A 27998-nucleotide genomic window follows, 5' to 3' on the forward strand; every position below is an offset into this window, starting at 1 on the left:
CCTCCTCCTCCTCCTCCTCCTCCTCCTCCCTCATCATCCTCCAGAAAAGAGCCTGCAGCACCTACATGACTGAGGGACTCCTGTGTTTGGATGCACAGGGAGCTGAAGCAGAAGCAGCAGCAGATTGGTAAGTGACTTTGAATGTTTACTCGTGCAGAAAATGTACAAAACGGCAGAATTTAATAGCTGAACTCAGAAAATAAATGTGGTGAAATTTGACTTAGTGGACTCACCATGAGATCTGCAAAGTTCAGTTTGTTAAAAGTTCCTTTCAGGTGTCTTTAATGTCAGGAAGGACTTATTTTTGAATTACATTATTTTACTAAGGAAAGTTACTTGTTGCATGCACATTTCACACTTTACCTTCTGTTTTATTTAATGTTTTGTGACATGTGTCCGTCCGGTCCAAATTTGGATTAATACACTGCTGAAAATAGTCCCCAACAAATGCATGTCTTTCTTTTTGTTTGATTAAACTACAGTGAGCAGCTGTTTCAGAGAATTACTGAGCCTCGTTTACAAAATTAAACCATTTATTTTAAACAGGACAGACGAAACGAGAACTCATACTTTAACACATACGTCATGTAAAAAAAAATTAATTACAAAAAAAAAAAATTAAATAGGACGGAAATCAAAGTGCTGGGAAACAAATTCATGCATTGTTGATTTGGGTCTGCAAGTAAAGTTCTGTGTTGGGAACAATCATCCACAGCACGAAGCAGACGGATTGTTTTAGTTTAGCTGGTGCAGAAATCCATAGCAACAAGCTGCAAGTGATTAAATCCTGCTCAGAGCTTGAACGTGGGATGTTTGTTCTCAGTGAACTCAAACTGCAGACCTTCCATACAGAAACGGTCTGCAACGGCCTGATAGCATGAATATAGAAGACTCTGCTGCAGAGGTTTGACCTGCCGACCAGGTGTGCTGGAACCTGCTGAAGATTTTGAATTTGCATTTCAGAATTTCAGATGCTCTCTGGCAGATTCATGCTTAATAGTTTTGGCGTTCATGGGCTAAATGAGCTCTGCCCTGCTTTGCTCAGCCTGACTCTGAAGTGTCTTAGGTCTGACTGAAGTTAGTCTGGAGCCAAACAGCAGCAGGACATGTTTCCCATTCAGCTCTTTCTCAAACGATTCCCCAACATGAGACTGAAGCATCTCTGTGTTTCATAGTGTTTGTTCACAGTTCATAGAAGGTGGGTGTAAAGCCGTTTCCATAGCAACATAAAACCAGTGAAACTGTATGGACTGTTGAAATTTGCAGTTGCAGCAGCTGCTGTTAGAAGCTGAAACCTGATTACACGGACAGCAGCGCTGTCAGTTCTCTCTGTGCCAGTGTTACTTAAGTCAGAGCTTAATGAACGAACCACAGACTCTGGACTGTCCCCCTGTTATCACAGACAGGTGAACTAACCGCAGACACCTGGACCAGCCCCGTCCGTGGGGTTTATCTGAAGTCATCAGCAGAGCATTGACTGGTCCCTTCATGTGATGAAGCCGTTAACCTTCTGCTCTGACTCTGTGTTCTTATTTAAAAAGAGAAAGGTGCCGTGTGATCAAATACAGCTTTATTGTCTAGAAAGATGAAATATAACACGTGAAAGTCTCGTTTAGGCGTCTGCTTTGGGAGCATTTCAGAAAAAAAAGAACATCACATGCTTTTGTTTGTAAAGAGTTGTTTTTGTTTATCATAGATTTAATTTATTGTGATATTTTTATTCTTATGCTTTTCATTCTGTTTCTTTGAATCTTCTCCTACATGCTTTCTGTATTTCTGCTCCTCTTATTTTCTCTTCTATCAAACATACATTGATCAGTTAAATTATAGATTATAACCCAATAATATACATTATTCTGAAATGGGCCATTCTGCATAATGAGTACTTACACTTTTGGTACTTTAGAGTATTTTCACACTAATATATACTAATTTATTTGTACTTTTGAGTAACGTTTTGAATGCATGTCATGCCGTAGTGGTCGGTTCAACTTTCACCGTTTAAAGTTTGTAATGAGGAGAATGACAGCAGCCTTCTGTCATGGAGAATCTGCTCAGCGATCCTCAGGTTGTCCACAGTTGACCTTGTGAATGTCAGATTTGATTTGATTGTACCCCATGGTCCAGTCACTATGAGCTGTACTACTACTCTTACGGATATAACAGGAGTGCAGTATTCTGAAGTGGGCTTAATAGAATACATGTGAAAATGTACTTAATACAGTTTTTACAAAGCTTTCTTTAAACAGTCTTGACCAGTGTGTGTCATACAAATATCAAGTCGTATTTATTTGTTCTTAAAAAGGTAATTTAATGTGTAGTAAGCCAGTATTTGTCTTGAGTATTTATTATATGTTACTGCCAAAGAGTGAAGAAAAGTGCATCGGGTTAACGTATTTAGTTTTAAAAGTTTAGTCATTTCACATCAAAGTATGTTATAAAGTAATAGAAATCCAGGATTCCTGAGTTTGCTCAGTGGACTATTTAACTACTGTGGCTTCTGATTCCATCACTGTGGAACCAGAACGTTTACTGATCACCTGACAGGTAAGTACAGGCGACTGAAGCTGGATTTGGCCTAATTCCCAGAGCTGATTGGGTGTTTGTGAAACAGAGGGGTGTGTCCTGAGCAGTCAGACTGTTCGTGAATGGTTCCACTGATCTGCTGTGGTGACAGAGAGGAGTCTTTTCATGTCACTGTTTAACAACAAACATGTTTTTGTTGTTTTTTCCATCTTATAAAAAAAATGAAATCTTTCAGGAAATTAAAAAAAATCATTTCATTCATTTTTCCCTTTTAATTCATGAATTTCATTAAAATGTTATTATAATTTTCTCTCTCTTTGAACTACACTTCCCATATGCTTCAACTTCTTTTTTTTTGTTTTGTTTTTCATTCCATCAGTTGTATGAACTGACTTCAGCCTCAACACACTCAAGTCCCAAAACAACTCTGTTATATCTGCGTTACAGGAAGAGAAAAACTCATGAGCGCTCCCAAAATGAAGGGAAGAATGGGTCTTCTCTTCAGCTTCATCATAGCAGCGTATACCTATGGTGTCACTGCTCAGACAACAGGTGAGTTGTGCGTTTTTTTTTAATGTGAGATCAGGTACTGCTGTGTTCCCCTTCAAAGGAAAGTGGTGAATTAGATTTTTTTGAACCGTTTCAAAATCTTGTTCAGAAATGGCAGTGTACAGTTCAGTTCAGTAGTGTTTTATTAGCTCATCACAGTGAAGGAACATTTTGACCTGTGATGTTACTCCAGAATAATCATTTGTGAACAGGCACTGCTGACTTTATTCTTCTCCTGTCCAGTGTGTGAGAATGCCACTGTGGCTGACATCGTCTTCCTAATCGATGGTTCCTCCAGCATCACCAGCTTTAGGGAGGTCCGGTATTTTCTCCGCAGCATCATCAGGGCCCTTGACATTGGCCCCAACAAAGTCCGGATCGGCTTGGCACAGTTCAGTGGTACCCCTTACCGGAAGTTCCTGCTGAAGGATCACGTGGACAAGAGATCACTGCTGGCCGCAGTGGATAGGTTTTCCCAACGAGGAGGGGGGACAGAAGTGGGCAAGGCCCCGGACTTCCTCATTACGGAATTCTTCACTAAAGAGGCAGGGAGCAGAGCTGACCAACAGGTGCCTCAGATTGCTGTGGTCATCACAGATGGGGAGTCCTCAGATGATGTGGTTGCACCCGCCCAGCGCCTGAGGATGCACGGAGTCATTGTGTTTGCCATTGGGGTGGGACAAGCCAACCAGAAGAATCTCCAGGCCATCGCCAACTGGCCGCCAAAGCAATTCCTCCTCACCACGGACAACTACCGGACTCTGCAGAGGCTCGCAGACAGTCTCTTGAAGACTGTTTGCATCTCTGTGGTGGGTCAGAAGCGAGGTAAGGCAAATGATTAGAGGAAACATTATATACAGTAGCTGTCTATTTGTTCATTTTGCTATGAAAATATTAAAATAACTATGCAAGAAAAACTATTGGCCAAAAAACAGAATATGGGCAGGTGTAGGTAGGCTGTCAGTTGGAAAAAAAGCATCAGTGTACTGGTTCTGAATTGTCCAGTGTCAAAGCAGCAATAATACGGCTGCCACCACAGAGAGGGGCGAGACAAGGCCAAGGCTCTGACAGGAGTCATGCGTGTGCTAACACTTTAACAGCAACCTCTTTGTTTGGATCAGACTGAAACCTTTAGCCTGATAATCAGACTGTGCTGGACTGTAAATACAATGCAATCATTTTCCTGTTTTGTCTTCTTTCAGCCTTGGCGGACAGGTTTGCAGATATTTTCTTCTTGGTGGACAGTGGCATAGGTCAAGGACAGTTCTCCATATTTAGGCCAGAGCTTATTAAATTGATCGATCAGCTTAACATTGGAGCATCCGCTTACCGCATTGGACTGGCTCAGTATGGTGAAGATGTCAGGGTTGAATTCCTTCTCAATGAATTTCAATCCAAGCAGGAGACCCGGTCCAGTGTCCAAAATTTCAACCTGAGCCCAGAACCCGACGAACCACATAACCTGGGCAGCGCTCTGCAGTACGCCAGCACTAACCTTTTCATTAGTGAGGCGGGGGGCCGTGCAGAGCAAGGCTCCCGACAGTTCCTGGTGGTTGTGAGTGGAAAAGACTCGGATGATCCTGTGTTCGAGGCGGCTCGTATGATTGAAGCAGCAGGGATAACTGTTTTGGGGATGAATGCAGGTGCAACAATGGATGCTATATACCGTTTTGCCAGGTATTCATTTGATTCTCCCAGAGTGACTCTTCTGAAGGATATCTTCATGGCTGAGAAAAAGGACAACGTTACTGAAGGTGAGAAAATTCTCATTGGTACCATTATCATTATCTCATTTTCTGTATCAGCTACCATAGAGTCAGTGTTGAGGTCATTATCTCAGTGAGACCTGTGGCACTTTTGGGGCTGAACAGCAGTTTGTTTTGCCGGTCAGTGAAACTGAAATATAATTTAATGTTTGCTAACGTAACCTTAGCTCAGATATCAGTCTCTGCAGCAGCAAATTCAAAACATTACTCCCTGTAAAAACCACAAATTAGCTGTTTACGTTTGTCTTCCTGTGCTGCCTGTTAGCAAGAAGCAATGTAGCAATGTTTCAGCTAATACCTAGTTTATTGTTTGTAGGCTTTGCCTCCATTGGTGAGCTTCTCCGGACTTAATAGAAAATTTAATAATTTCATTTTACTGTTTGTTGAGAATAAAAATGCAATAATTATTGTATTTTACAAAAGACATCAGAGCTTTTAAGAATTATTCTGTCATACTACATTTTGAAATGAAGATATTAAATGCTGTTGAAACAAGGTGTTATATGCAAAGTAGATATCACTGTGTAAACAGTTGTACATTTAAAACTGTAAGTCACCAAAACCATGCTAACTGCCTAGCCTGTTAGACACTCACAGCACCATAAGCATCAGTACACTGGTCTGTTAGCAAGAATTAGTCTTTCAGAGTCACATCGTGAATGTTTCTGTTATTTGTTTTGTCTTCAAATATATTTGAATGAGTAAATAATTGCACTCCTTTAACAGATTGCAGAGGAGCCAATGTGGCGGACATTGTGTTCATTGTTGATGAGTCGGGAAGAATCGGAAGCCAGAACTTCGAGCCGGTTTATGATTTCCTGCACTCGATCGTAAGCAGCCTGAATGTCAGTGCGAATAGAGTTCGAATAGGCATTGTTACGTATAACGAGATGGCCACAGCACAAGCCTACCTCAACACATTCAGCAGCAAGGCCGGAATCCTGCAGTACATCAGCATCCTGCCGTACATCGATATCCTGCCTAACAGTAAAGGTATCAGAAACACTGGAGCTGCCCTGTACTTCACGGAGAAAGAAATCTTCAGTGTCGCAACGGGCAGCAGGAAAGGTGTCCAGCGGGTGGCAGTGGTAATCACAGATGGTGATTCCCAAGATGATGTGAGCGAAGCGGCAGCCAGTCTTCGTCGGGCTAATGTTACCATTTACGCTGTAGGAATCACAGATGTCAAGGAAGCCGAACTGGTGAAGATAGCATCTCACCCCCCCTCCAGGCATGTTTTTACTGCGAACAGTTTCACCAATCTGATACCCCTGAAGCAGGAGCTGCCGAAAATCCTGTGCACAGACATCATTAGTGGAGTGATCTCAGTCAGCATAAGCAAAACGGACACCAAAGAAGGTTTGAAGAATTGTTTTTTTGATGGTTTTGTTTGGTTACATGAATATTGACAATATTGACAATATTGACAATAACATGAGCACGAAAGTAAATAATAAGTAACCTAAACATTTATAGGCTCCCAGAGTAAACAGTGAAATCCATAAATCCCTGGTCAGTTTCCAGGGTGTAGTTGGTCACATGTCAACAGTCTGTCCACCTCAATCGTGCTTTTTGTGCTGTGAGGGTGTGAAACTGTATTTGTTGACTCACAAGTAGCTGTTCTTTAAAATTATCCTTCAGTCGAATATTTCTCAGTTTGAATGTTCATGTTTAACCTTCTCTGTGACTGTGAGAGAAGAACTAACTCCTGTAGCTGCTTTTCCTTTCCAGCTTGTACACAGAAGGAAGAAGCAGATGTCTTCTTCCTGATGGACGACTCAGGAAGTATTAATAACACAGACTTCACTGACATGAAGGACTTCATCACTGAGTTTCTTCACAACTTCCATATTGGGCCGAACCATGTCCGCATGGGACTTGTGAAATACTCAAAGTCAGCAAGTTTGGAATTTGACCTGACAACATACTCGGATGCTAAAGCGCTGGAGGAAGCTGTGAAGAATATTATTCACGAGGGAGGTGGCACACGCACAGGAGACGCTCTATCATTCATGGCCTCAAAATTTGGGAAAACACCGCGCACTCATGGTTACAAAGTGCCAGAGTACCTGATTGTCATCACTGATGGAGAATCCGAAGATGATGTCAGGGATCCTGCAAAAAAATTAAGAGAGCAAGGTGTCATCATCTACGCCGTCGGAGTGAAAAACTCAAACAGGAAAGAGCTGCTAAGCATGGCAGGTGACCCTAAGAAGACTTTCTTGGTCAATAATTTTGACGCCTTGAAGTCCATCAACAATGACATCGCCACAGACATTTGTGCTTCAGATGGTAAGGACAACTGAACTACACTCAGCTTAACCCGAGCCAAGTTGAAGCCAGAACGCCTGAATTTTGCTCTAGATGTAACAAAACTTTATTTAAAATCACTCAGACATTTGTAATACAGCAAAATTTGAAAAACATGTCCCTGGAACGTAACCTCAGTCAAGTGTATGTTGTGTGGTTCACTTGTTGTGTCTGGATGAGAAGGGTAAAAAAAATGCAAAGATTATTTTTATGTTTCTGGTTTGAACATGACCCGATGTTTCATAAGTCGTAGACCATCATAGGCTGAACGTCACCATGTCAACAGAAGAGGCCAAACAAGGGGCTGAGGTTAGTTCAGATAAGGCTGCAGTAATAGAGAGGACAGATCATTGCAGTTGAGGTTTTTCTGAATAAAAGTGATTTTAAAGACAGTATCTGTAAAGATCATGAACATGGAAGAAACCTAGTTAGCATTAAGTACATGTGGTACACAGGTAAGTTTAACAAGAAAAATAAAGGTTGTAACTTCAGCCATCAGTTTCTATAGCAGATGCTCATTATTTGTGTTTTTTTGCATTGCTCTCACCTCATGTTGCTGTGGGTGAATTCATGGCCATTTGCATACAATTTACATATTGTTGAGAGTAGGGTTGTGTAGTTGGGCTGGAGTTTTAGTAATCTGCAGTATTAGAAATGGCAAAGTGATTTTAAATGAGGTTTTGTCACTTTTCAAACATCCCAGAGGTTCCAGTTTCTCGTGCAGTCTGTGGTTTGTGTCCTGGGCCGAGGTATAATGGCCAGACTGAGCGAGACTAACAAGGCCCTTTGGATTCTCACTCATTTAGGCACAGGGTTCATTTGAGAAGTGATCTTCAAAAATCTTCACTAATTTTAGTTTATTGAAAGAAAAGGAGTTAAAGATGAACGCCACACCTATGCACCACACTAAGGTTTCTGTGTTCTGTGTCCACAGCTTGCAAAGACGTACCGCTCGACATTGTTTTCTTGGTCGACAGCTCTGGAAGCATCTCTGAGCAAGGCTACCAGACAATGAAAGACTTCATGAAGTCTGTCATTAGCAAGCCTGTCATTGGGCAGAAGGATGTGCACATTGGTGTCATGCAGTTCAGCACTACACAAAAACTGGAGTTTTCTCTCACCCGCTACTACAGAAAAGATGAAATGTCAGATGCTATTGATGCTATGACGCAACTGAAAGAAAACACACTCACAGGAAGTGCCATCACGGAGGTGTCCCAGTATTTTGATGCCACCAGAGGAGGGCGTCCTGATGTAAAGAAGAGGCTGGTAATTATAACAGATGGAGAGGCCCAAGATAAAGTGGAAAGACCTGCTGAAGCTCTAAGAGAGAAGGGAGTGGTGATCTACGCCATTGGAGTGCAGCAAGCCAAAAGAAGCCAGCTATTAAAGCTCAGCGGTTCATCAGAAAGGGTCTTTTATGAGAGAGACTTTGATACACTGGATAAATTAGAGGGCCAGTTGGTCTTGAAACTCTGCGAAACAGGTAAGAGCAGCACAGGACTGTCCCTGGAAGTGCTTTGCATTAAACAAACTGAGTTTGTAGGAGCACTGAGTCATTTGGTTAATAGTTTTTTCTTACCTTCTAAGTTTTTTGGTGTAAGTTTATTTGAGTCTGTACACATTCTGTACTGTATGTGTTCTACCCATTAATCTCTAAGTATTGACTCAGTGGGGTGCCCAAGCTTTTTTTTGTTTTAAGTTTATTGAATAGAATGGAACATTGCACTGACAGTTTCAGAAAGGTTCCCCTGATGTGTGTTATTTACCTTCTTCCACTTCACAGCTCAGGGGTCTGATGTGTTGATCAACAACTGCTGGACATAGTTGCTGCTCACAGCTATACATACAAACATACATATACTTTCTTTGTATAGTTTGTGCTAAGCTGAGCTAAACATGTCCCAGTCATAGTTGTATGAAAATGCATGGGCACCCCTGGGCAAACCTTTAGTAACACACATAGGCTGAGTTGGATGTATGTATGAATGTAGACATCTAACTTCTGGTTTGGCAGAAATCAGTGTACTTCCTAAAATATTTGATTGAGCTCTTTGAATTATCATTTTAATCTTTGTTCTTTTTTCTTCAACCAGAATGTAAGAGGACTGAAAGAGCTGACATTATTTTCCTTGTGGATGGCTCTGGAAGCATTGGTTCACGGTTTACAAGCATGCAGACGTTCATGCAGTCAGTAGTGAACCGAACCACAGTTGGCAGGACCCACACTCAGTTTGGGCTCATACTCTACTCCGATGATCCAGAGTCTATGTTTACTCTAAAAACCTATGACTTCAAACAAGACGTTCTTAATGCAATTATGAACATTAAGGCACCAGGTGATAGGACCTACACAGGCAAGGCTTTGAAATTCTCGTTACAGTACTTTAACGCTGAACATGGCGGCCGAAAAGAACTGAAGGTGCCTCAGATTCTCATGGTGATCACAGATGGCGATGCAACCGACCATGAAAACCTGCCTGCACCGTCTGAAGCACTGAGAAACAATGGAATCAGCGTCTTCAGTATCGGAGTGGAAAATGCAAACAAGACAGAGCTGGAGATCATGGCTGGTGGTGACAAATCCAGAGTTTTCTTTGTGGACAACTTTGACGCCCTGGAAACTCTGTACAAGAATATTTCTTCTGCTCTCTGTAATTCTACTAAGCCAGGTAAGTCATGGCACATTTACTGACACACACAATAGTTCTAAGTCCTCACAGGTAATATATAAAAGCTCATAGGTTTGCAACAAGACTAAATATGTCAGTTCAGCAAATTTACAGGAAAACATGACAGTGACAGGCCGACAGTTCCTACCTCTGCATGGAGCCCAGGAAGTGTCAGAAACTCAGTTTATTTTAGTGCTTGATGTACTTATCATGTTCCAACAGTTTAATAGTTCATTGCCCCCTCTCCTTGCTGGTGGACAACAGCACACTTACCACACTTCCCTCTGTAGCAATGAAGAGCTGCAGATCTTCCAGAGGTTTTTTATGAACTGAGTTACTTTCACAGTACCATCAAGCACAGTGGACTGATGCCCTTTTCCTGGTTTGCTTTGACAGTTTGTGACCAAGCCGACGTGGTCTTTCTACTTGACCACTCAAGCAGTATCAATATAGACAATTACGCCATCATGGTAAACTTCACGGCAGACCTTGTGCAAAGCCTTGATGTGCGTGAAAAGTTTGTTCATGTTGGACTTGCACAGTTCAGTGGTGATCCAAAGGATGAGTTTTACCTCAACCAGTACTCCAAGAGGGAAGACGTGGTCAAGCGCATCCACGAACTGGAATACCGTGGTGGAAACACAAATATTGGAGAGGCGTTGCGTCACGTTAAGAAGTACTTTGAGGTGTCACAGGGTAGCCGTAAATCTGCTAATATCCCCCAGAATCTGGTGTTGATCTCAGACGGTGATTCTCATGATGAAGTGGAAGATAGAGGCAATCAGCTCAGGGCTCTGGGGATAGAGGTGTTTGCCATCGGTGTGGGAGACGTCCACGACCTGCAGCTTCTGCAGATCACTGGCACCGCAGAGAGACTGTTCAGTGTGCAGAACTTCAAAGACTTGGCAACCATCAAGAAAAAGGTGCTCGACTCCATGTGCAAACCTGAACCACCCATTAACGTCACCAGTGAGTTGAAAAGTGTGACTTTGTCTCTCTGTCTGTCTCCCTGTCTTTCTCACCATATTCCTCTGTGTCTATGACTGTGAAAAGTAAAGACGTTTTCCTTTGGTGCAGGCTGCAGCATTGATATCGCCATGGGATTTGATATTTCTCTAAGAGCTCCTGGTGGGACGCTGGTCAGTGGCCACACCAAGCTCCAGACCTTCCTGCCAGAGATTGCCCATTACGTTTCCTCAATACCACACCTTTGCTGCGCTGGCACCGCACCTGTCAAGACCAACATCACCTACCAAGTGGTAAATCGTGATGGGGCGTCTTTGTATCAGACAGAATTTAAAGCCTACAGCGCAGATGAAGTGAACACAGTGATGAGCCTTCAGATGTCAGAGCCTACCGCATTCAACACCAACCTGCTGAACGCCTTCAAGGAGACCTTCCAGACCAAGTCCACAGCTGATGTGAAGGTAAGTCCCTCAGAATCCTTAGTTATGTTTCCATTCAGTCATCATGAAATTATCTCAGTGTGACGGATGCTTCCTCATTCTATGACACGCTAATGTGGCAGGAAGCAGGCCTAAAGTTTACCATGTTCACAATCATGATTTAGCACGAGAGCATGCTAAAAGTTGCTAATTAGCAATAAACAGGAAGTATAGCTGAGGCTGGCAGGAACTCCATAACAAACCAAGGTTTTGTTGACCTTGCTCTAGATGAAAAGTCAGTTTTCTCTGAAAATCACAGGTGTAAACTTTATGGTGGTGCAACAGCAAATGTCAGGGGATCATTACTATATAACCTCTGGGGAACATGAACAATTGTTCAAACTTTTATGGCAACCCATCAAATAGTTGTTGAAATACATCAGTCTGGACCAAAGTGGTGGACCAACATGAAATCACAGTGCAAAATATTTCTTTACATATATGATGGGTTACTCATCCACCACCCCCGACTCTGCAGTGCTAAAACAACTGGAATCATTTGTCGACACGTCAGAAAGAATTGATTCTTACCACAGACGTAAACAGTAAAAGCAGTCTAACCTGTCTGACCTTATCTTTCAGGTGCTGTTGATCTTCTCAGACGGACTCGACGAAGACGTGATGAAACTGGAGCAACAAGCAGAGCTGCTGCAGAAGTCTGGTAAAAACTGGGAGGCAGAGTTGTTTCCAGTGTTCTGATAAGTAGAAATATTGATGAATGAATCCTCCTGTTCTATAATTTCTTTACTGGAGTCATTCCAGAGCTCTGCTAACACGTTTTCTCTGCTTCGATTTTTCCATTCTGTCTTCTCTTTCGTCATCCTTTTGCTCCTCTGTAGTTTTTTTTTCATTCATGACTTCAGCCTGATTCTGGATCATCATTAATTCCTCTCCCGTGAATTTGCTCGGGACTTCCCTGAAATTAAGCTCTGAATCCTTGCATTCAGCCACTTCCTGACCCAGACACAGTTACTTCATTTAAAATCCAGTTTTTCAGTTTTTTGAAGTACCTTATGAAATGCATGGGGAGAAATGATATATGAACTCCTACAAATCTGTTGTTTAATTGTCTGCAGGGGTCAGCGCTCTGCTGATAGTGGCTCTGGAAGGAGCACGTAACCCTGCCCAGCTGCAGATGGTGGAGTTTGGTCGAGGATTCAGCTACCACCTTCCTCTCAGCATCGGCATGCAGAGTGTCAGCAGCACCATTCTCAAACAGATTGTAAGTCATTTGTGTTGCTGCTGAGCACAGGTGAACAGCCTCAAGGCCCCGTTCTGCTTCAGACACACCAGGTTTGTTCTGATTGGCCACACACTGGAAGCCCGGGTGAAAAGTCTCCTCCTGGATTCATCCCACAAAAATGAAAACCTACACCTTGCAACAACTCCAGTTTTCTCTGATTTACATGTTGTCTGTTGCTGTTTGAAAGAAATCAGGAAACTTGCACTGGTATTGTTTTCTCCTCTGTTCCCTGTCTGTCTGCAGGACGTAGTGTCACACAGGGTGTGCTGCAAAGTCATGTGCAAATGCTCAGGACATGAAGGCGTCCGTGGCTCGCCAGGCAAACCGGGGCCAAAGGTGACTGGGTTACACACATCTCTTAGCTTTGTGCATTATGTTAAGAACGTTTGGGAAAAGTTTTGGGAAGCAGTAAGGAGGCTGGTCTGTGCTGAGAGCAAACACAGACACACTGGATTCAGAAAGTAAGCAACAGTTCAGCTTCTGATAAACTTCAGAGTTAACCCCCCTGAATTTTCTACTCTTCTCTTCTGGGAGATAATTATTTATGTGTTCAGGAAGTGGAGGAAGTTTATGTTTGTGAACTTATTGTCCTCAGGGACACTGGTTGTTCAGGTGCAGTTATAGAAGACAGACAGACTTTACGAGCTTTCTGCCACTGAAACTGCTGTGTGTGTTTTATAAACAGGGTCTGCCTGGACAGAAGGGTCATTCAGGCTTTGTGGGAGATGAGGGAGTCATGGTAAGTGCTTCAGTTAATCCACACAGCGACCATACCAGCTTTGATGGTCAGGTTTTTGATGATCGTGGAAGATTTGTATCCTGCTGCTGAAGTTTGTCATGAAGTCCTGAAAATATGAGTGTTCCACACAGGAGAGTGCACACGGAAATTTGACATGTTGAACGGGACCTGTTCAGTCCTGTTCAGTCCACTTTGTCACCGCTCGCTTTGTTTGGTCGCTGCAGGGTGAGCGAGGGCGCCCTGGACCAAGTGGACCTCAGGGCCTCCGGGGCTGTCCCGGAGCCAGTGGACTGAAGGTACAGTACGAGCACATTAACACTGAAGATGGCGACTGTGCCAGTGGCAGTAAGAAGAGGCCACAGTCTTCATGTGTTTGTGTCAGTGAAATGTTGAAAATTGAACCTTTGAGGCTTCTGTACTGTGACATTGTGATAGTACATAATAAAAACATGTCTTCATTTGCCATGAGACGTTGGTGATGTGTTTAACTCCTGTTGTTTGTGTCTGCAGGGCAGCAGAGGCACCTCAGGCGACACGGTGAGTGACTCAGACAGTCAAAAGTAATTTAAGCAAAGATGTAAATGTGAAGAGCTGCATCTACTGGAGATGAAGATGTTTCGAGTCTTACTAACAGAGCAGAGCGTGAGGTGTAACAGCAGCTTGTCCTCCAACACTGCAGGGTGAGAACGGAGAAGACGGACTGGACGGAATCGATGGAGAACAGGTACGAATGCCGGCACCTGCATCTGTTCATGCAACAGCCACAGGATGCAACAAACAGTTACTTACATTACTGATTAATCTGCCAATTATCTTCTATTTCCACAAATGATCAGTTATCAGTTTGGTCAATAAAACGTCCCCTCACATATAAAGACCCATGGTGACGTCTTCACGTCTTGGTCTGTCTGACCCACGGTCCTAAAGATGTTCAGTTTACTCTGAGATAAAACAGACGCAGCGAATCATCACAGCGGACGAACTGGAACGTTCCTGCAACAAATCCATTATCACAGATCGATTTTCTGTCGACCAAAACATTACAGGAAAACTCTGGAGTGCGTGAGGAAACTGTTCAGGCTGTTTGTGTTTCTGTGCCTACAGGGAACGACGGGACTAGATGGAGCTGCAGGAGAGAAAGGACACCTGGGAAACCAGGTAAACAAACAAACAAAACCTGTTTATGTTCATCTCCCTGCGTGGTGCTACTGATTCCTGTGTCTGTGTTGTGTCTCTTCATTTTCATTCACTTTTAATGCACTGCAAAAAAACCTCATTACATTTATAGCTGGACGTAACGATGTCGTGTGTTGATAAAGATGATTTGAATAACAGATATTTTGAGGTAGTTCATGACAAATCTTGTTTTTCTCACTTCTTTCTATTGTTTTGGTCATTCACGCTGAGCGTCCTGTCTCACTGTGGTGACTGAAGCTCAGTTCACTGACTGGTTCGCTGAACTGTCGTTTTCAGGGCATCCCAGGTATCAGAGGGGAGGCTGGGCTGAAAGGACAGCGAGGACTGAGAGGAGATCCGGTGAGTATCTGTGTCTTCGATGTGTCTGGTGGGTGGGGGTGGGGGGGGGGGGGGGGGGGGTTAACAGTCCACATTATTATGTTGATTATCTGTGAAACTGCTGATCAGATTTATGTTCTCATTAACTGGAGCTGCTGGAACAGTGTTCAGCCCTGCTGTGACTCCTGATTATTATTATTATTATTATTATCATAATCATTGTTATTATTATATTGCTGCTGATTGAATTGAATGAACTGATGATTTATAGATAGTCCTCTCTCTGTTTGGCTCAGCCACGTTTTGTATCAGTTCAGTTATTATCAGGTGCGTTCGATGTCCGGTCCGACTGCCCCTGAGATCCCCCTCAGACCAGGTCTGTGGTTCACGTGGGTTTTTCCACGGTTCCGTCTTGGGTCAGATCCAAAATCTTGCCTGTGAAGACCTCTGCGGTCTGAGTCTGGTCAGAGATCGGAGCCGGAGCTTAAGAATGTTGCGACTGCACCTCCTGTGTTGCCCAAGAGGCTTATCTCTAAAAAAAAAAGAAAAAAGAAAAAACTGGTCGGTCTCAGCGTGTTGAGTTTCCTCTCTCTCTCTGAGCTGGGAAGATTAAATCTTGAACAGAGTTTGAGAAATTCACCAGTGGTTAGAGGCTCTTTGTCATCGCCACCTTTGGACTCTGAAAATAAGAAGTAAAGTAAACCGACCCCAGAATTGTTGCACTTCAAGAGAAACTATCATACATTCAGATTCAGGAGACATGGAGAGACATGTGACGGCAGAAATTCAACAGGTTTAACGATCGTGCATAAATTGTTGTACAAATGCTACTAAGGGACCTGTAGTAGTTGGACTGTTGTTTTATGAAAGAGAGTTCAGACTGAAATAAAGATCATTTTATCAGACGAATCCAGTCAACAAACCCCGGAACCAAGAACAAAGGCCTGCAGATCCCAGCAAAGAATTTCTGCAGCTTCTGGAGGAAATTGGCACACAAAAGGAAGTCACATCTTATTATTGTCAATTTGCTTCTCAGCTCATTACGTTTGCCAGAGGTCATTATTAAATGGCTTTAAATTTAGTATCTGCTCTGTCTCCTGTGAGAAAGCCTCACAGCCCAAGGGTACAGCCAGTCACAGCTGGAACACAGCTGCAAGCTCCACTGGAGGAAACCAAATGTTGTGTGAGGTTTATCTTGTGACTGAGTTAATACTGTGTCTGTGTGTTTCGGCTGATAGGGTGAACCGGGTACCGACAATACTGCCCCAGGAGCCAAGGGAGACCCCGGGAACCCAGGTTTACCGGTAAGACACATCACAGAATGCAAATGTCTGTCGCAGCACTGAAGAGGAGCCGGGCAGCACCAGGTAATCAGACGGCCAGGTAAAGGTGGTGAGTAAGGAACAAAGACCCACACCAGGCCTCGGACTCACGGCGGTGTGAAGTTAGAAGTATGGCGCCTCGTGTAGGAACCAGTGGCACGCACAAGACATTTAAGACAATCGGTTGCAGATGTTGATGTTTATTTATCAGTTTTAGACATGATGTTAATTCACAGGCGGTCCAGACCTGTGAAAACTGGAAGAACGAGAATATCCTCATCCCACATTAACTGAGATACTAAGATAAACTGAATAACAAACATTTTATGTGTTGGTCCTCATGGCTTTCCAAGGCGCTGTATTTATTTTTTATTCATCATAACATAATTCTGTAGGTCCAGATTTTCTGTTTCCAGGTGTTTTAAGTTTTGTTTTTTGGTTTTTTTTAAAGGAACTTCTTAATTAAATTACCTCAAGCTACATCAGCTACCAGTTTTCTACACGTCTGTGTTCAGGGTTTGGAATTTTACTCTGCAAGAACGTCTCCAACAAAACATTTATCAGCATTTGTCCTGAGCTATCTGTTGTTAATGCAACCGTCTCCATCCTTCATCACTGTGTTTTTAAATCCACAGGGTCAACCTGGAACAGATGGGCGTTCAGGTGAGGGTGGAGTCAGTGGATACCCGGTGAGATTTCTGCATGTTCACATCTACAGCAGCTTTATTCCTCTGTGTCTACACGTGTACAGGGTAGCTATATATGATCTCAGACATGGTAATACACACATGTACATACTGTACCTCATAGCTGTGAGCAGTGGTGGAAAGTGCATTTACTCAAGTACAGTTTTGGGATGCACCACTGGCTGTGATGATTTCAGGCAGGTTTTTACTGTGAATTAGAATAAATGAGTTACAGGTAAAGTCAGGTGCTAAGTGCTAACTGACCTGACAGTCAGTTAGCACAGGTGATGGGCTTGAGCTGCTGTTTTGTTGGTGTGAGGTTTCTGTCAAATCTCTGGGATCCCTCAATTTGGGTTTTTTTTTCTGTTCAGGGTCCAGATGGAAGAAGAGGCTCTGCCGGCGGGAAGGTAAGAGAGGAGATCAAACAAAGTTTCTGTGTCTGTTATAATACCATGAAATACCCTTTGTACTGTTGTGCCCTCTTTTTGCAGGGTACACCCGGTCAGCCAGGAGCTCTGGGACTCCGGGGCAGACCAGGTGCTCCTGGTCCTCAGGTGAGTGATCGGACAGCTGAGCCCCTGAGGAAGTTCTCTGAAAAGTCAGTGCATCATCAAAGTTGTCACAGTTCGTCGTGACTGTGAGGAACATGAGTGTCTGAAGCACATCTCCGTCCTTTCACTCAGAGTCAGGATGATTCATCCTCTGGATCCATGGATGTTTGTACTGAATTTCATGCCGATCTCCTCTGTAGCTGCCAGGCTGCAGCTGCTGGTGTGGTGTGGTGTTCTGTTTGTGTTGGTGGAAACAGGCATTGTGTGTCTCAGTATTGTCAGAGCGGTGCTTATGATGTCCGTGTGAACGAGTTAATTCTGACTTTCTCTGTTGTCTTTTTCTGTGGTGTTCACATCCATGTTTGTGGCTGTGTGACGGGAATGGCCTGTTTAATAACCAGCCCTCTAAACTCCAACAGATGTTGAGTGGACAGCCCTTCACCCTCATAGTCTTTGTTTCATCTTAAATCCACTGTGAAGGAGCAAATAACCAACACAGCGAAAACCGCGTGAACGTCCAAAGATAGACAGACAGTTTGTTTCTGCAGGGATGAAACGATGGCTCGTTTACAGCTGCACACAGCTGTCCCTCTGCCAAACACACTGATGCGCCACACAAACGCACTTACAGAACAACAAGAGACATTGATAAGGATTAGTGGATCAGGATGTGGACTCAGTGTACACGTGGTGCTCAGGAGGCTGGAGTTGGCAGCGCGAGTGTGGTGACTGGTTTGGCTGGTGGACAGACTTCCATGGAAAACCAGGGGAGCTGTTTATGAAAAGGGAAACCATGTGTCTCTGTCTCTCAGTAAGAAGAAAAGAAAAATAGTGCACAGTGCTGCCAACAGTTCTGCTCTCTGCTGTCCAGTTCCCCTGCTCTTAGATCATAGTTTGCCTTAGAAGGATTTCCTCAGAATTCTCAGGTCGGGTCGGAGTGGGCTGAAACTTGGCTGTGATCCGCAGCGCTCGCTCATGTTCGCCGTGAATGATGGGTGCAGGAGAGAGGCCCAGTAAAAACTTTATGGATTTTTTTTTTAATGGTCCACCACCGCGACGTGGCTGCCCACCAGGATTTGTCCCGGTTATACCTGGTGACCCTGATCCTGGCTCCCAGATCTGAATTAAAGACAGACATCAGTGAGTGAGCCATGGTCAGACAGATCAGCTGTGTGTGGGTTTTCCACAGTGTTATATAGTGAAGGCGTGATCTGAAGCATAAAGTGCTTCCTCTAACACTGATAATGTCTTTTTATGAAACATACTGCGTTTTCAGGAGAAATGAGCTGATTAGAGGATTAAACCACAACCTGTTTTCTCTGAGTAATGTGGCTCATTAGAGCAGCACGTTGCAGGGTTGGGAAAAAGAAGCTGGGAACAGCTGAGACGAACAGCCGCAGTTACATGGGGATGATTACCTGCTGTTTCTTCGAGTGTATGGAGCACCGTCCCAAACCGGTGCATGTTGTCTCTGCAGGGACCCGGAGGGGACAAGGGTGATCCAGGACCGAAAGGAATCTCTGGATTTCCTGGACCTCAGGTCAGTACATCAGCTCAACATTGTCCTGCTTTGTCTGTGTATTTACTTGTTTTTCATTGAAATGGCTTTAGGAAGGGTTCAGTGGTTACAGCAGCCAGGAACCGTCTCAGTGTTCACACGAGCAGGTCAGTGTTGCTTTAAGATGGATTTAAAAAAAAAGTGAACCTGACGTATTCACACTGGAAGTCAGAGGTATTCCAGGACACGAGACAAAATATTCTGAGGAACCATCTGGAAACATGAGCTGCCCGTTTTCTTTGTGTAACACACTGTGAGTGTAACAGGACAGGAAAAGCTCTCAGCTGTACAAAGATACTTCTGTGAGTAGGTGGTGGGTTGTGCAGCACCATCAGCACCACCGCTCCCTCAGGTATGCAGAGTCATTTAGATCCAGTCCAACTCAGCTCCCAGTCCAACATCTTTAGGCTTCGAAGTACAATCACGCCACATATTTCAGTAACAGTGATGTCATCATGTGGACAGCCGGGAAGAAAACGTGTTTACATGAACGGGACGGGTAATAATAAAAGTTTCTTTTCAAAACAGCAGCTATAAAATTTCTTATTCTCATTTGTTTTTTATTGTTTGATTTTTGTTTCATTCCAGCTAAAAGTTTTTTTCCCCCGTTTCTTCACTGCGATCTCACATTGGGTCTGTTTGGTTCTGATATGCTGACCTGAGCCTGCACCGTCATTATTTATGAGCTGAGTCAGCGAGTTCATAGTTGTACTGGAAGTAATATTGATCATTGATGAAAATACACCTGGGTCCACTTTTCAGCTCGGATAAATTCCTGGGCAAAGTTTTAGAACAGCCACAATTTTCCACTTTTTATTAAAATTACAGAAACTTAGGTCCAGTGAAAAACCTCCAATGGTTCAAAGGTCAGCGGTGACCGCGATGAACAGCGTGGTGGTTTCGGTTCTGGTCTGACTCTGACTCCGTTTTCTCTGTCGGTTTTCCTGCAGGGTGAACATGGACCACCCGGAGACCCCGGAGCAGCTGGACGTCGCGGCTCCAATGGACAGAAGGTGTGCGACATCATTTCCTGTATCTCATCTGAATCATCAGAAGCATCGTGTTGAGAGTAGATGAAGGCCCATCAGTATTACTTCTGGCTTTGGCAGCTGAGTGTAGTGGCTTTCACTCTGAGCTCAGCGCAGAGAGGATTGAACTTCATGTTGTTGTTTAAGGGTCAACCAGGAGATCCAGGTGTGAAGGGTGCTCCAGGACCACAGGGACCCAGAGGAATGCCGGTAGGGAGCTGAACATTTGCTGTGTTTGTAGATAATGTTTAACAGATTCATAGTCCAGACTCAGCCCGGCTGTACTGTGTTTCAGGGTGAGGATGGCAGAGACGGTTATGGAACTAAAGGATCCAAAGGTGCCAAGGTAGAGTCGACCTTAAGGACTTAAAATATCTCGTTCAGTCTGGTTTCCCTCCTCTCCTGCTGAGTGAGCATGATCTGACTGCCTGATGGAGATAAACATTACACCACAGCAGAGGAAGGTGAGCTGATTCAGAGAGCTGCAGTCGAAGCTCCGACTGTGGAAACGTGTGGAGAACATGGTGGAGAACATGATGAAGAACATGTGGAGAACACGGTGAAAACCTGACGTTCCTGTTAGTTTGATGTGTTGATGTGAGGAGGGTTCAGTCTCCTGATGTTTCCACTCTTCATCATCAGTTTCCTCTGTGCTCTTTCAAAGCTGAAGGCTGCCAGCCAGGCGTTTGTTTGTTTGTTTGTTTTTATTTCTGTCATTTCTGTTCAGATTTTTCTGTGCACAACTTCAAAACGCATAAAAAGAACAGACTCTCTGAGAATTAGAAAATCCTCCTGACAGCTGTGTTTCCCATAGATTATTAATTCTTACCTTCTCTGTAGGGAGATCCTGGTTTTCCTGGATACCCAGGTCAACTGGTAAGTCCACACATTTTCCAGGAACTGAAATCTAAATAAGTCAGAACATGAAAAACAGGCATGTTGGAATTTTCTTGTGCTCAGGGTGAGGACGGCGTGAGTGGAACTAAAGGATATCCAGGACGCAAAGGGAACTACGGTCGAAGCGTGAGTGACAGCATACTTGTATATATATATTTTTTTTACTTTATTTTTGGGTCACAAGTGATTTTTATTTCTTTTATTTTCTGACTCAGGGAAACTCAGGCAGGCCGGGAGCATCGGGCGTGCCTGGAGACCCAGGACGTCCAGGACACAGGGTAAGAGTGGAATCAAACCACCGTCAGGGCAGCAGGAGACATCAGTTAGCTCATCTAATCTGATCTGATCTGATCTCCACCAACATACAGTAAAACTGCATCTGAATATCAGGTCACTGAAATCCTTCTATGGAGAATCACTGTGTTAAATAAGCATGACAGTCACTGACATTCCTCTCCGTCCGTCCAGGGTCCCAGAGGTCCACCTGGCAGCAGAGACACTTCTGTAAGTCCGCCCACCTGTTGACACTGAGGGACATATTTTTCTGTGAATATGACAGAACATCTTCTCTGTTGTCTCAGGACTGTCAGCTGGTCGACTTGATCAGAAATAACTGCGGTAAGTGTTGGAGAAATCTCAGCCCAGCAGACGTTTGTTTCTGAGCCTCTTCATGAATCTGTTAATCACTTATTCTGTTTAAAGTAATAAAGTATAGTTTAATACTTTAAACACGTTAAAGTGTTTCAGTAACGTCAGAGTGGTTGAGTGAGTAAACTGCAGCATGTACTGAGCCGCGGCTGAACATCGTTTTCCTTCTCCACAGCATGTTCTCCTGGTATGTATGTCTCTGTGTCTCTGAGCGATGGGGTGAGTACAGTACAAAGGTTAAAGGTCAGATTTATACTTGAGATGCCAAACGAGTGAGATCATCAGGCAGAAATCAAACTTTTATCTCCACGGTCTTTATCTTTCTGCTGAACTGCTTCAGTGTCATTTCTCATGTGTGACTGTTGATTTTGGACGGAGAGAAGAAATCGTACAAAAGCTGATGGGAAAGTGGTTGAACTGTTCCTCAGTGATGTGTTGTTGTACATATGTTGTGCATACGTTGTGCATACGTTTCCTCTTGATTTATTTTCAACATGAACTCTTCCAGCTGAAACAGAGTGCCCGGCCTACCCCACCGAGCTGGTGTTCGGTCTGGACATGTCCCAGGACGTACCCCCGTCCCTCTTCGAGAGGCAGCGCACCGCCCTCCTCTCTTTGCTGGAGGACATCACCGTTGCCGAGAGCAACTGTCCCACAGGAGCCCGGGTCGCTGTGGTGGGATTCAGCGCCTACACCAAGTACCTGATCCGCTTCCAGGACTACCGGCAGAAAAAACAGCTGATCGAATTGGTGAAGAACATCGCCCAGGAACGCACGTCAAACCGGCGCCAGCTGGGGGCTGCCATGCGCTTTGTGGGTCAGAACGTCTTCAAACGTGTCCGTGCAGGAGTCAGGATTAGGAAGGTGGCCGTCTTTTTCTCCTGTGGGCCGTCCCAGGACAGTACCAACATTGTTACCAGCATCATGGAGTACCAGGCTCTGAACATAATACCAGCAATCATCTCTGCGCAGAGCAACGCCGAAATCAGTCGAGCAGTGGAGGTAGGTTTGACTTCAGCAGCTGATAAACTGGATCCCACTTTCACTTTAGCTCCGTCTGATCACATTAACACTCACTCAGGTGAGACACTCACCTGAGGGTCTCACCTGGGGAGGGGATCTGAATTTATCATGTGACAGAAGCTTTCACGTCCTCTTACACACTCTGCTTTCAGCCCCTGAAGAAATGAGCTTTTTTTGATTGGTTAGAAGAAATTTGGCGTTAAATAAAGACAGACTGTTTCATCTCAGGTTGATGACTCAAGAAGGTCCATCTTTACAGTGATGGGGAGGGACATGGCTGCTCCCCTGAGGAGGGTCAAGAACTGTGCCATCTGTTATGGTAAGCACTCGTTCACGGATTAACTATAATAATCACTGATAATATTCTGAATGAATGTGCTTCATTTTTTCATTTCTTCTTGTTTGTCTCGTGTGGGTTGTGCTAACAAAGTGCTGTGAGGTTAAACTGGCTGAGCACAGACATCCTGCTAATCAAAGTCGTATCAGAGATCCCCAGAGTCTGTGCTCGTGTGTGGATACTGAAGCTGCTCCTTCAGCTCGCAGTGACCGTCTGCTCCATGTGCCTGTCGACACAACAGGACCCCAAGATACTTTAACTCTTTTGTGGCAGCAACTAGTTTAGAATTTGAAGGAAGCAACTCACCATCTAACCACGTCTCCTGGCCTCAGACCTGGAGATGCTGACTCTGATGGGGTCAGCATGGTGTGAAACCTCCTCCCTCCACATCTGTCCGATGTCCATAGTGGGTCAGCTGTGTCTGTTTCACCACCTCTGTCAGTTTTTTTATGCTAACAACCAAATTCAGCAAATTCAGAATGTCTTTAAGAAGAGACTGTCTCACAGCGTTCAAGTTATCCCCACATTTAAATGGTTATTACATCTCACCACCTCACTTCCTCTGACTGTGGCCAATCAGAACCTCTGACACTTTGTTTATATGAAATCCCAGCCCGGCCATTGGCTGTGATACTCCACTAATTGGATGGGTGTTCCCACCCACGTGTATGTATGTGAACTCCATGACACTGAGCAGGCATCATCAACCAGAGCAGCCCAGCAGTACTCACAGCCTTATCTCAGGGCGAGTCTCATTCAGCTCCTGCTGCTGTGCAGCTGTGGAGCTTGTTAGCTGCCTCCACCACAGAGGTGGACGAGGTCTCCCCCATGTCTCTGACACACAGGGTGTGTGCTGTAAACTGTTAGGTCTGTCAGTGCTTCAAAGCTAGTTGGCTTCTCGATGATTACTCTGTTATATACTCAGACCCCTGCAGGCGTGCTGAAGAGTGCGCCTTCATCCAGGAGCCAGTGCAGCCTCAGGACGTCAATGTGGACCTGGTCATGGTGGTGGACAGCTCCAGGGAGATGCAGGCTGATGAGTACGCTGGCGCCCAGCACCTGCTGGGTTCTGTGGTGGAACAGCTGGCTGTGAGCTCGCAGCCCCGCCGAGCTGACAACCGGGCCCGGGTGGCTGTGGTCCAGCAGAGCGGCACCCGGGCTCCCAAGGTGGAGTTCAGCCTGCAGACCTATCAGAACCACAACAGGATGAAGACGCACTTGATCCAGAACATGCAGCAGCAGGGCGGCTCCTCGGCTCTGGGACAGACGCTGGACTTCACCCTGAGGGAGGTGCTCCTGAAGGCCAGCCAGCCCCGCAGGAGGAGGGCACTGCTGGCCGTGGTGGGCACCCAGACGGCTTACCAGGACCGGGCCAGACTCACGTACATCTCCAAGAAGGTCAAGTGTGAGGGGGTGGCCATGTTTGTGGTGACAGTGGGTGATCGGTACAATCGGACGCAGGTGGAGGAGCTGGCCGGTCTGCCCGTACAGCAGCACCTGATCCATGTCAGCAGACTACAGGCCGAAGAGCAGGGCTACGCCCAGCGCTTCTTCAGAGTCTTCCTCTCTGCCCTCAACAGTAAGACCGCACTCTGGTTCCCTCTAAAAAAGTATTCACCCCATTGGAGGTTTTCCCTTTTGGTCGATATAATTTGGCTTTTTTTACATTTATTTACAATAATTTATAATTTATCAAAAAAGAAAACTCTTTAATGTCAAAGTGAAAAGAGATTTCTACAAAGTGATGTCAATTAATCAAAAATATAATGTAAAATAAGTGATTGCATAAACATTCATCCCCCTTTAAAGTGACTGACCTGATCCAACAGGTCCAGCTGATCGGTGCTAGTAGTTTCACAGTTAGTGAAATCATCTGTATATTTGCCATGATTCCATTAATAAAAGCAACAGAAGAGGAAGTGAATACTTTTTATAAGCCCTGTAGTTTTCTCACGTTTGTTTTCATCGTCCAGTTCAAATTCATGTGAAACTTCAAACACTTTTCTTCATATTGTTTCTAAATTAACTCATTTTTAACAACAACGATGTCTTTGTCCTTCGCTTATTTCAGAGGGAGTGAACACGTATCCTCCTCCTACATTCAAACAGACCTGCAGCCGGCTGGAAGACCGAGAAGAGGCACTGACACTTGTAAACGGGTAACTCACACTTCCTAAGGATTTACACACAGCAGCAAATTAAACAGGATAGCAGAAATAACAGGTCTGTAAATCTACATTCAAACTGGGCTGAATTTGTTCCTTTGTTTTTTTAACATGGCAGTTATGAAAAATATGGCCATATTCTTTTTTGCAGATTAAAGCAAAAGCAAAATCCTTTCACTCTACACAGTTGATCAAAAGCTTAATCAGCCATTAATATAAGGTATTGATGAGCGCAGCTTTAAGAAGATGAGCTTTGTGGGTAAATCCATGCAGAATCTGACTGACTTTCATGTACTCTGATCGTGTTATTCAGAAAAATGTGAACATGAATGAGTGAATCTGGCGGCTGTGTGTCCAGTCAGGGGTCGGCAGAGCCTGAGGATGAGCTAGAAGAGTTTCAGGCACAGACGGGAAGAAAGACTCAGGCCATAAAACTGGAAGTCACCGACACTTTGACCGGAGGGCACGACCAGAGGCCACTGTCAGCAGCTAACCCCAACGGTAGCACACACACACACAAACAAACACACACACACAAGCAGTACACTCTCTATCAGGGCTGCATTAAAATATACCTGAGGCCTGAACTACGAAGCAAGTTCAACATACCCAGGATATCTTTTTGTTATCTGGCTTCTCTGAGCTGAACATGGATCACCTGTGCTACAAAGCTGCTTCTCCACTGGCTCCTTTAACTCTGGGTCTGCTTACCTGGCTACGAGCGCGTTCATGTGGAAAAACCAAAAAACAAAACGTTTAGTTTTAATGAACGATCGTGGGCACAGAGTCTCCTCAGGTTATTCTGAGCTGCAGTGATGGAATCAGAGAAGAAGCATCAGCACCGTCAGGAATTCTGTCCCGTTAAAGAACCTGTGTTCATGTCACGTGAAGCTGGAACTTTAATGATGTGGTTATTTAGTGAGAAACTCCCCGTCCGTTTTAGAAGCTGTTTCAATCTGGTCCTCTGAAGTTAACCTGCTTAACTTAGCCATCCAGCATAAGTTACCGTGGTGATGTAACCCGGTAAGAAGTGAGCCGCTGTCGTAACCCTGAGAACCAGAGTTAAACCTGAACTTACCTCACTGACCAAACATCCTGCTTGGTAGTCCAGGACTCTGGCATTATATTGACTGCAGTTAATTATCTGTCTGCAGAAAGTTTCATGTCTCATGGAATCAAATAGAAAATGAATGAAATATATACATTTTTTTGCCTTAAATTCTGAGGACTTTATTGTGAGAACCTGTTGGTGCAAAGCAAAGAGATGAGTGACATGCTCACAACAACCTCTCTCTCCTGCCTTCATCCAGATGCTTGTTCGCTCAGACAGGACCCCGGCAGCTGCCAGAACTACACCCTCATGTGGTTCTTTGACAGCAGTCAGGGTAAATGTTTGCAGTTCTGGTACAGCGGCTGCGGCGGCAACGGGAACCGCTTCGAGACGCAGAGGGAGTGTGAGGACCTCTGTGTGATGTAGGCGTCATGGGGAAGAGGAGGCGTCACAAGACATCAGCAGATCGATGAAAGAAAACGGACATTCTGTGCCAAGCATGAATCTGGAAACCCTTCAAAAACATGCATCTTCAAGGAGAAACATCCGGATTTAAAAGCCAAGTTCACAGCTGAGTGAGTTCACAGCAGTCCAACCGTGGAAACGCCTCCCTGAAAGTGACGCTGACCTGTGGGCTTTTTGTCAGGGCGGCGTGTTTTTGGTTTTCATCCACCTTCATGTGTAAATGCTTCATAAAGTTTCTTTTTTTTAACGTCTTTATGAGATCAGGTGCTATTTTTGCTACTGACCAGACACAGAAAAACAGGTCATGTGATTCATCCAAAGTCAGGAACATTTCTATTTTGTACAAGTTTCTTATACAAATCTATATTAATGCTGAGTGCTGTCTGATTCAGTAAGTAAAGGATCATGTTATGTCATGTTATCATCCGTGGTAGCTGCTCATCACTGCATGGAAGCAAGATGAAGTATATACTGTTCTGTTGATTACACTGCATCAGGCCCAAGACTATACAGTAATGTACAGTAGACTTAAACTGACGTCTGACCAGTTTCATCTTACAGAACCGAGCAGTTCTCCCTTTAATTTACAAGGTGGCGGCAAATCACTAGATTTGAGATCTTGCAGCCTGAGAGCAGCGTGCTGCAGGTTTCCTCACAGCGGAGATCTGTGTGCAGACTGCAGAGTGGTAGTGCTGGATCATCTTAGGTCAGAGGGGTCACAGCTGCTTCACTGGCTGAGCTCAGTGTTCTTTAAGTAGTTGCTGTAACACCTGTAAAACAGTTGTGGATCTACTCAAGCACTCTACTAAAGTACATGATAGAGGGAAGTTTTGTGCTTTTTATTGCACTACATTTATTTGACAGCTTTGGTGACTTTACAAATAAAGATTTTGCATAACAACAATATGTACATGTGCAGCTGGAAAAGTTAATTGATTAATAATTGATCAGCTGAGTGACAGAAAATGAATTCGATCAGTTTCATTATTTTTCATGTAAAAATACTAAATGTTTTCAGCTTTTAAATGTGAATTTACATAAACTCCTTTGAATTATTTAAACTTTCTTTTTGATGACTTTGAGGTGTGGACAAAATTTATAAACCAATCAATCGATTAATCAAGAAAATAATCAGGATCCATAATGAAAATACTCGTTCCACTTCAACCAGCTGCAGCAGTGAAATGCTGATGTAAATAAGATGTGCGTTAATGCCGGAGCTGTAATGATGATGATGATATGAGGCCGTTTTTCTGCACTGAATTGTGTGAATGCTCTCAGCTCCTACGTTTTCCTGTTGTTCATCTCCAAGAATCCCAGACAACCACAGACAGCCTACACACCAGACTTCATTCGAAAACAAGGCCACTTTAAATAGGACGTGTATTACAAAGTGCGCAAATCTTCAGAACAGAATTAGTGTCTTTTAATAAAATAGTATTATAATTAGGTCAATTATTTCAACTTGGAGTGAGATTCTCGGTTCTCACTGCTACCGACCA

At 44.2% G+C, this 27998-nt stretch overlaps 1 protein-coding gene across 2 annotated transcripts; it reads left to right on the forward strand.

Moving 5' to 3' along the window:
* Positions 1 to 27776, forward strand: LOC121186035 (collagen alpha-6(VI) chain-like). 2 transcript variants are annotated; one of them, XM_041044623.1, is made up of 39 exons: positions 1 to 127; positions 2974 to 3078; positions 3319 to 3900; positions 4278 to 4829; positions 5568 to 6200; positions 6573 to 7133; positions 8086 to 8637; positions 9248 to 9823; positions 10220 to 10792; positions 10901 to 11250; positions 11851 to 11929; positions 12345 to 12490; positions 12755 to 12847; positions 13197 to 13250; positions 13475 to 13546; positions 13761 to 13787; positions 13930 to 13974; positions 14355 to 14408; positions 14724 to 14786; positions 16004 to 16069; positions 16723 to 16776; positions 17145 to 17180; positions 17265 to 17327; positions 18802 to 18864; positions 19833 to 19895; positions 20058 to 20120; positions 20206 to 20256; positions 20751 to 20786; positions 20871 to 20933; positions 21023 to 21085; positions 21276 to 21311; positions 21389 to 21425; positions 21631 to 21642; positions 21964 to 22457; positions 22707 to 22797; positions 23741 to 24394; positions 24887 to 24974; positions 25339 to 25481; positions 26291 to 27776. In XM_041044623.1, the coding sequence occupies exons 1-39, from the start codon at positions 91 to 93 to the stop codon at positions 26455 to 26457; spliced, it is 7497 nt and encodes a 2498-aa protein (XP_040900557.1). In that variant the 5' UTR covers positions 1 to 90; the 3' UTR covers positions 26458 to 27776. The 2 variants fall into 2 exon arrangements, with proteins under 2 accessions (XP_040900557.1, XP_040900558.1); XM_041044624.1 differs by lacking the exons at positions 22707 to 22797; positions 23741 to 24394; positions 24887 to 24974; positions 25339 to 25481; positions 26291 to 27776 and having other exon boundaries at positions 21631 to 21674; positions 21964 to 22291.
* The last annotated feature ends 222 nt before the right edge of the window (positions 27777 to 27998 follow it).

This window comes from Toxotes jaculatrix, chromosome 8 (genome assembly GCF_017976425.1).
Source record: "Toxotes jaculatrix isolate fToxJac2 chromosome 8, fToxJac2.pri, whole genome shotgun sequence".
NCBI lineage: Eukaryota > Metazoa > Chordata > Actinopteri > Toxotidae > Toxotes > Toxotes jaculatrix.

Bases quoted from the DNA above. Each gene is read 5' to 3' on its own strand.
- LOC121186035 (XM_041044623.1), top strand. From the start codon at position 91: ATGCACAGGGAGCTGAAGCAGAAGCAGCAGCAGATTG. The intron at 13,788-13,929 runs GTGAGTGACTCA...CCAACACTGCAG, and splicing joins GAGGCACCTCAGGCGACACG to GGTGAGAACGGAGAAGACGG. The intron at 24,975-25,338 runs GTAACTCACACT...CTGTGTGTCCAG, and splicing joins GCACTGACACTTGTAAACGG to TCAGGGGTCGGCAGAGCCTG.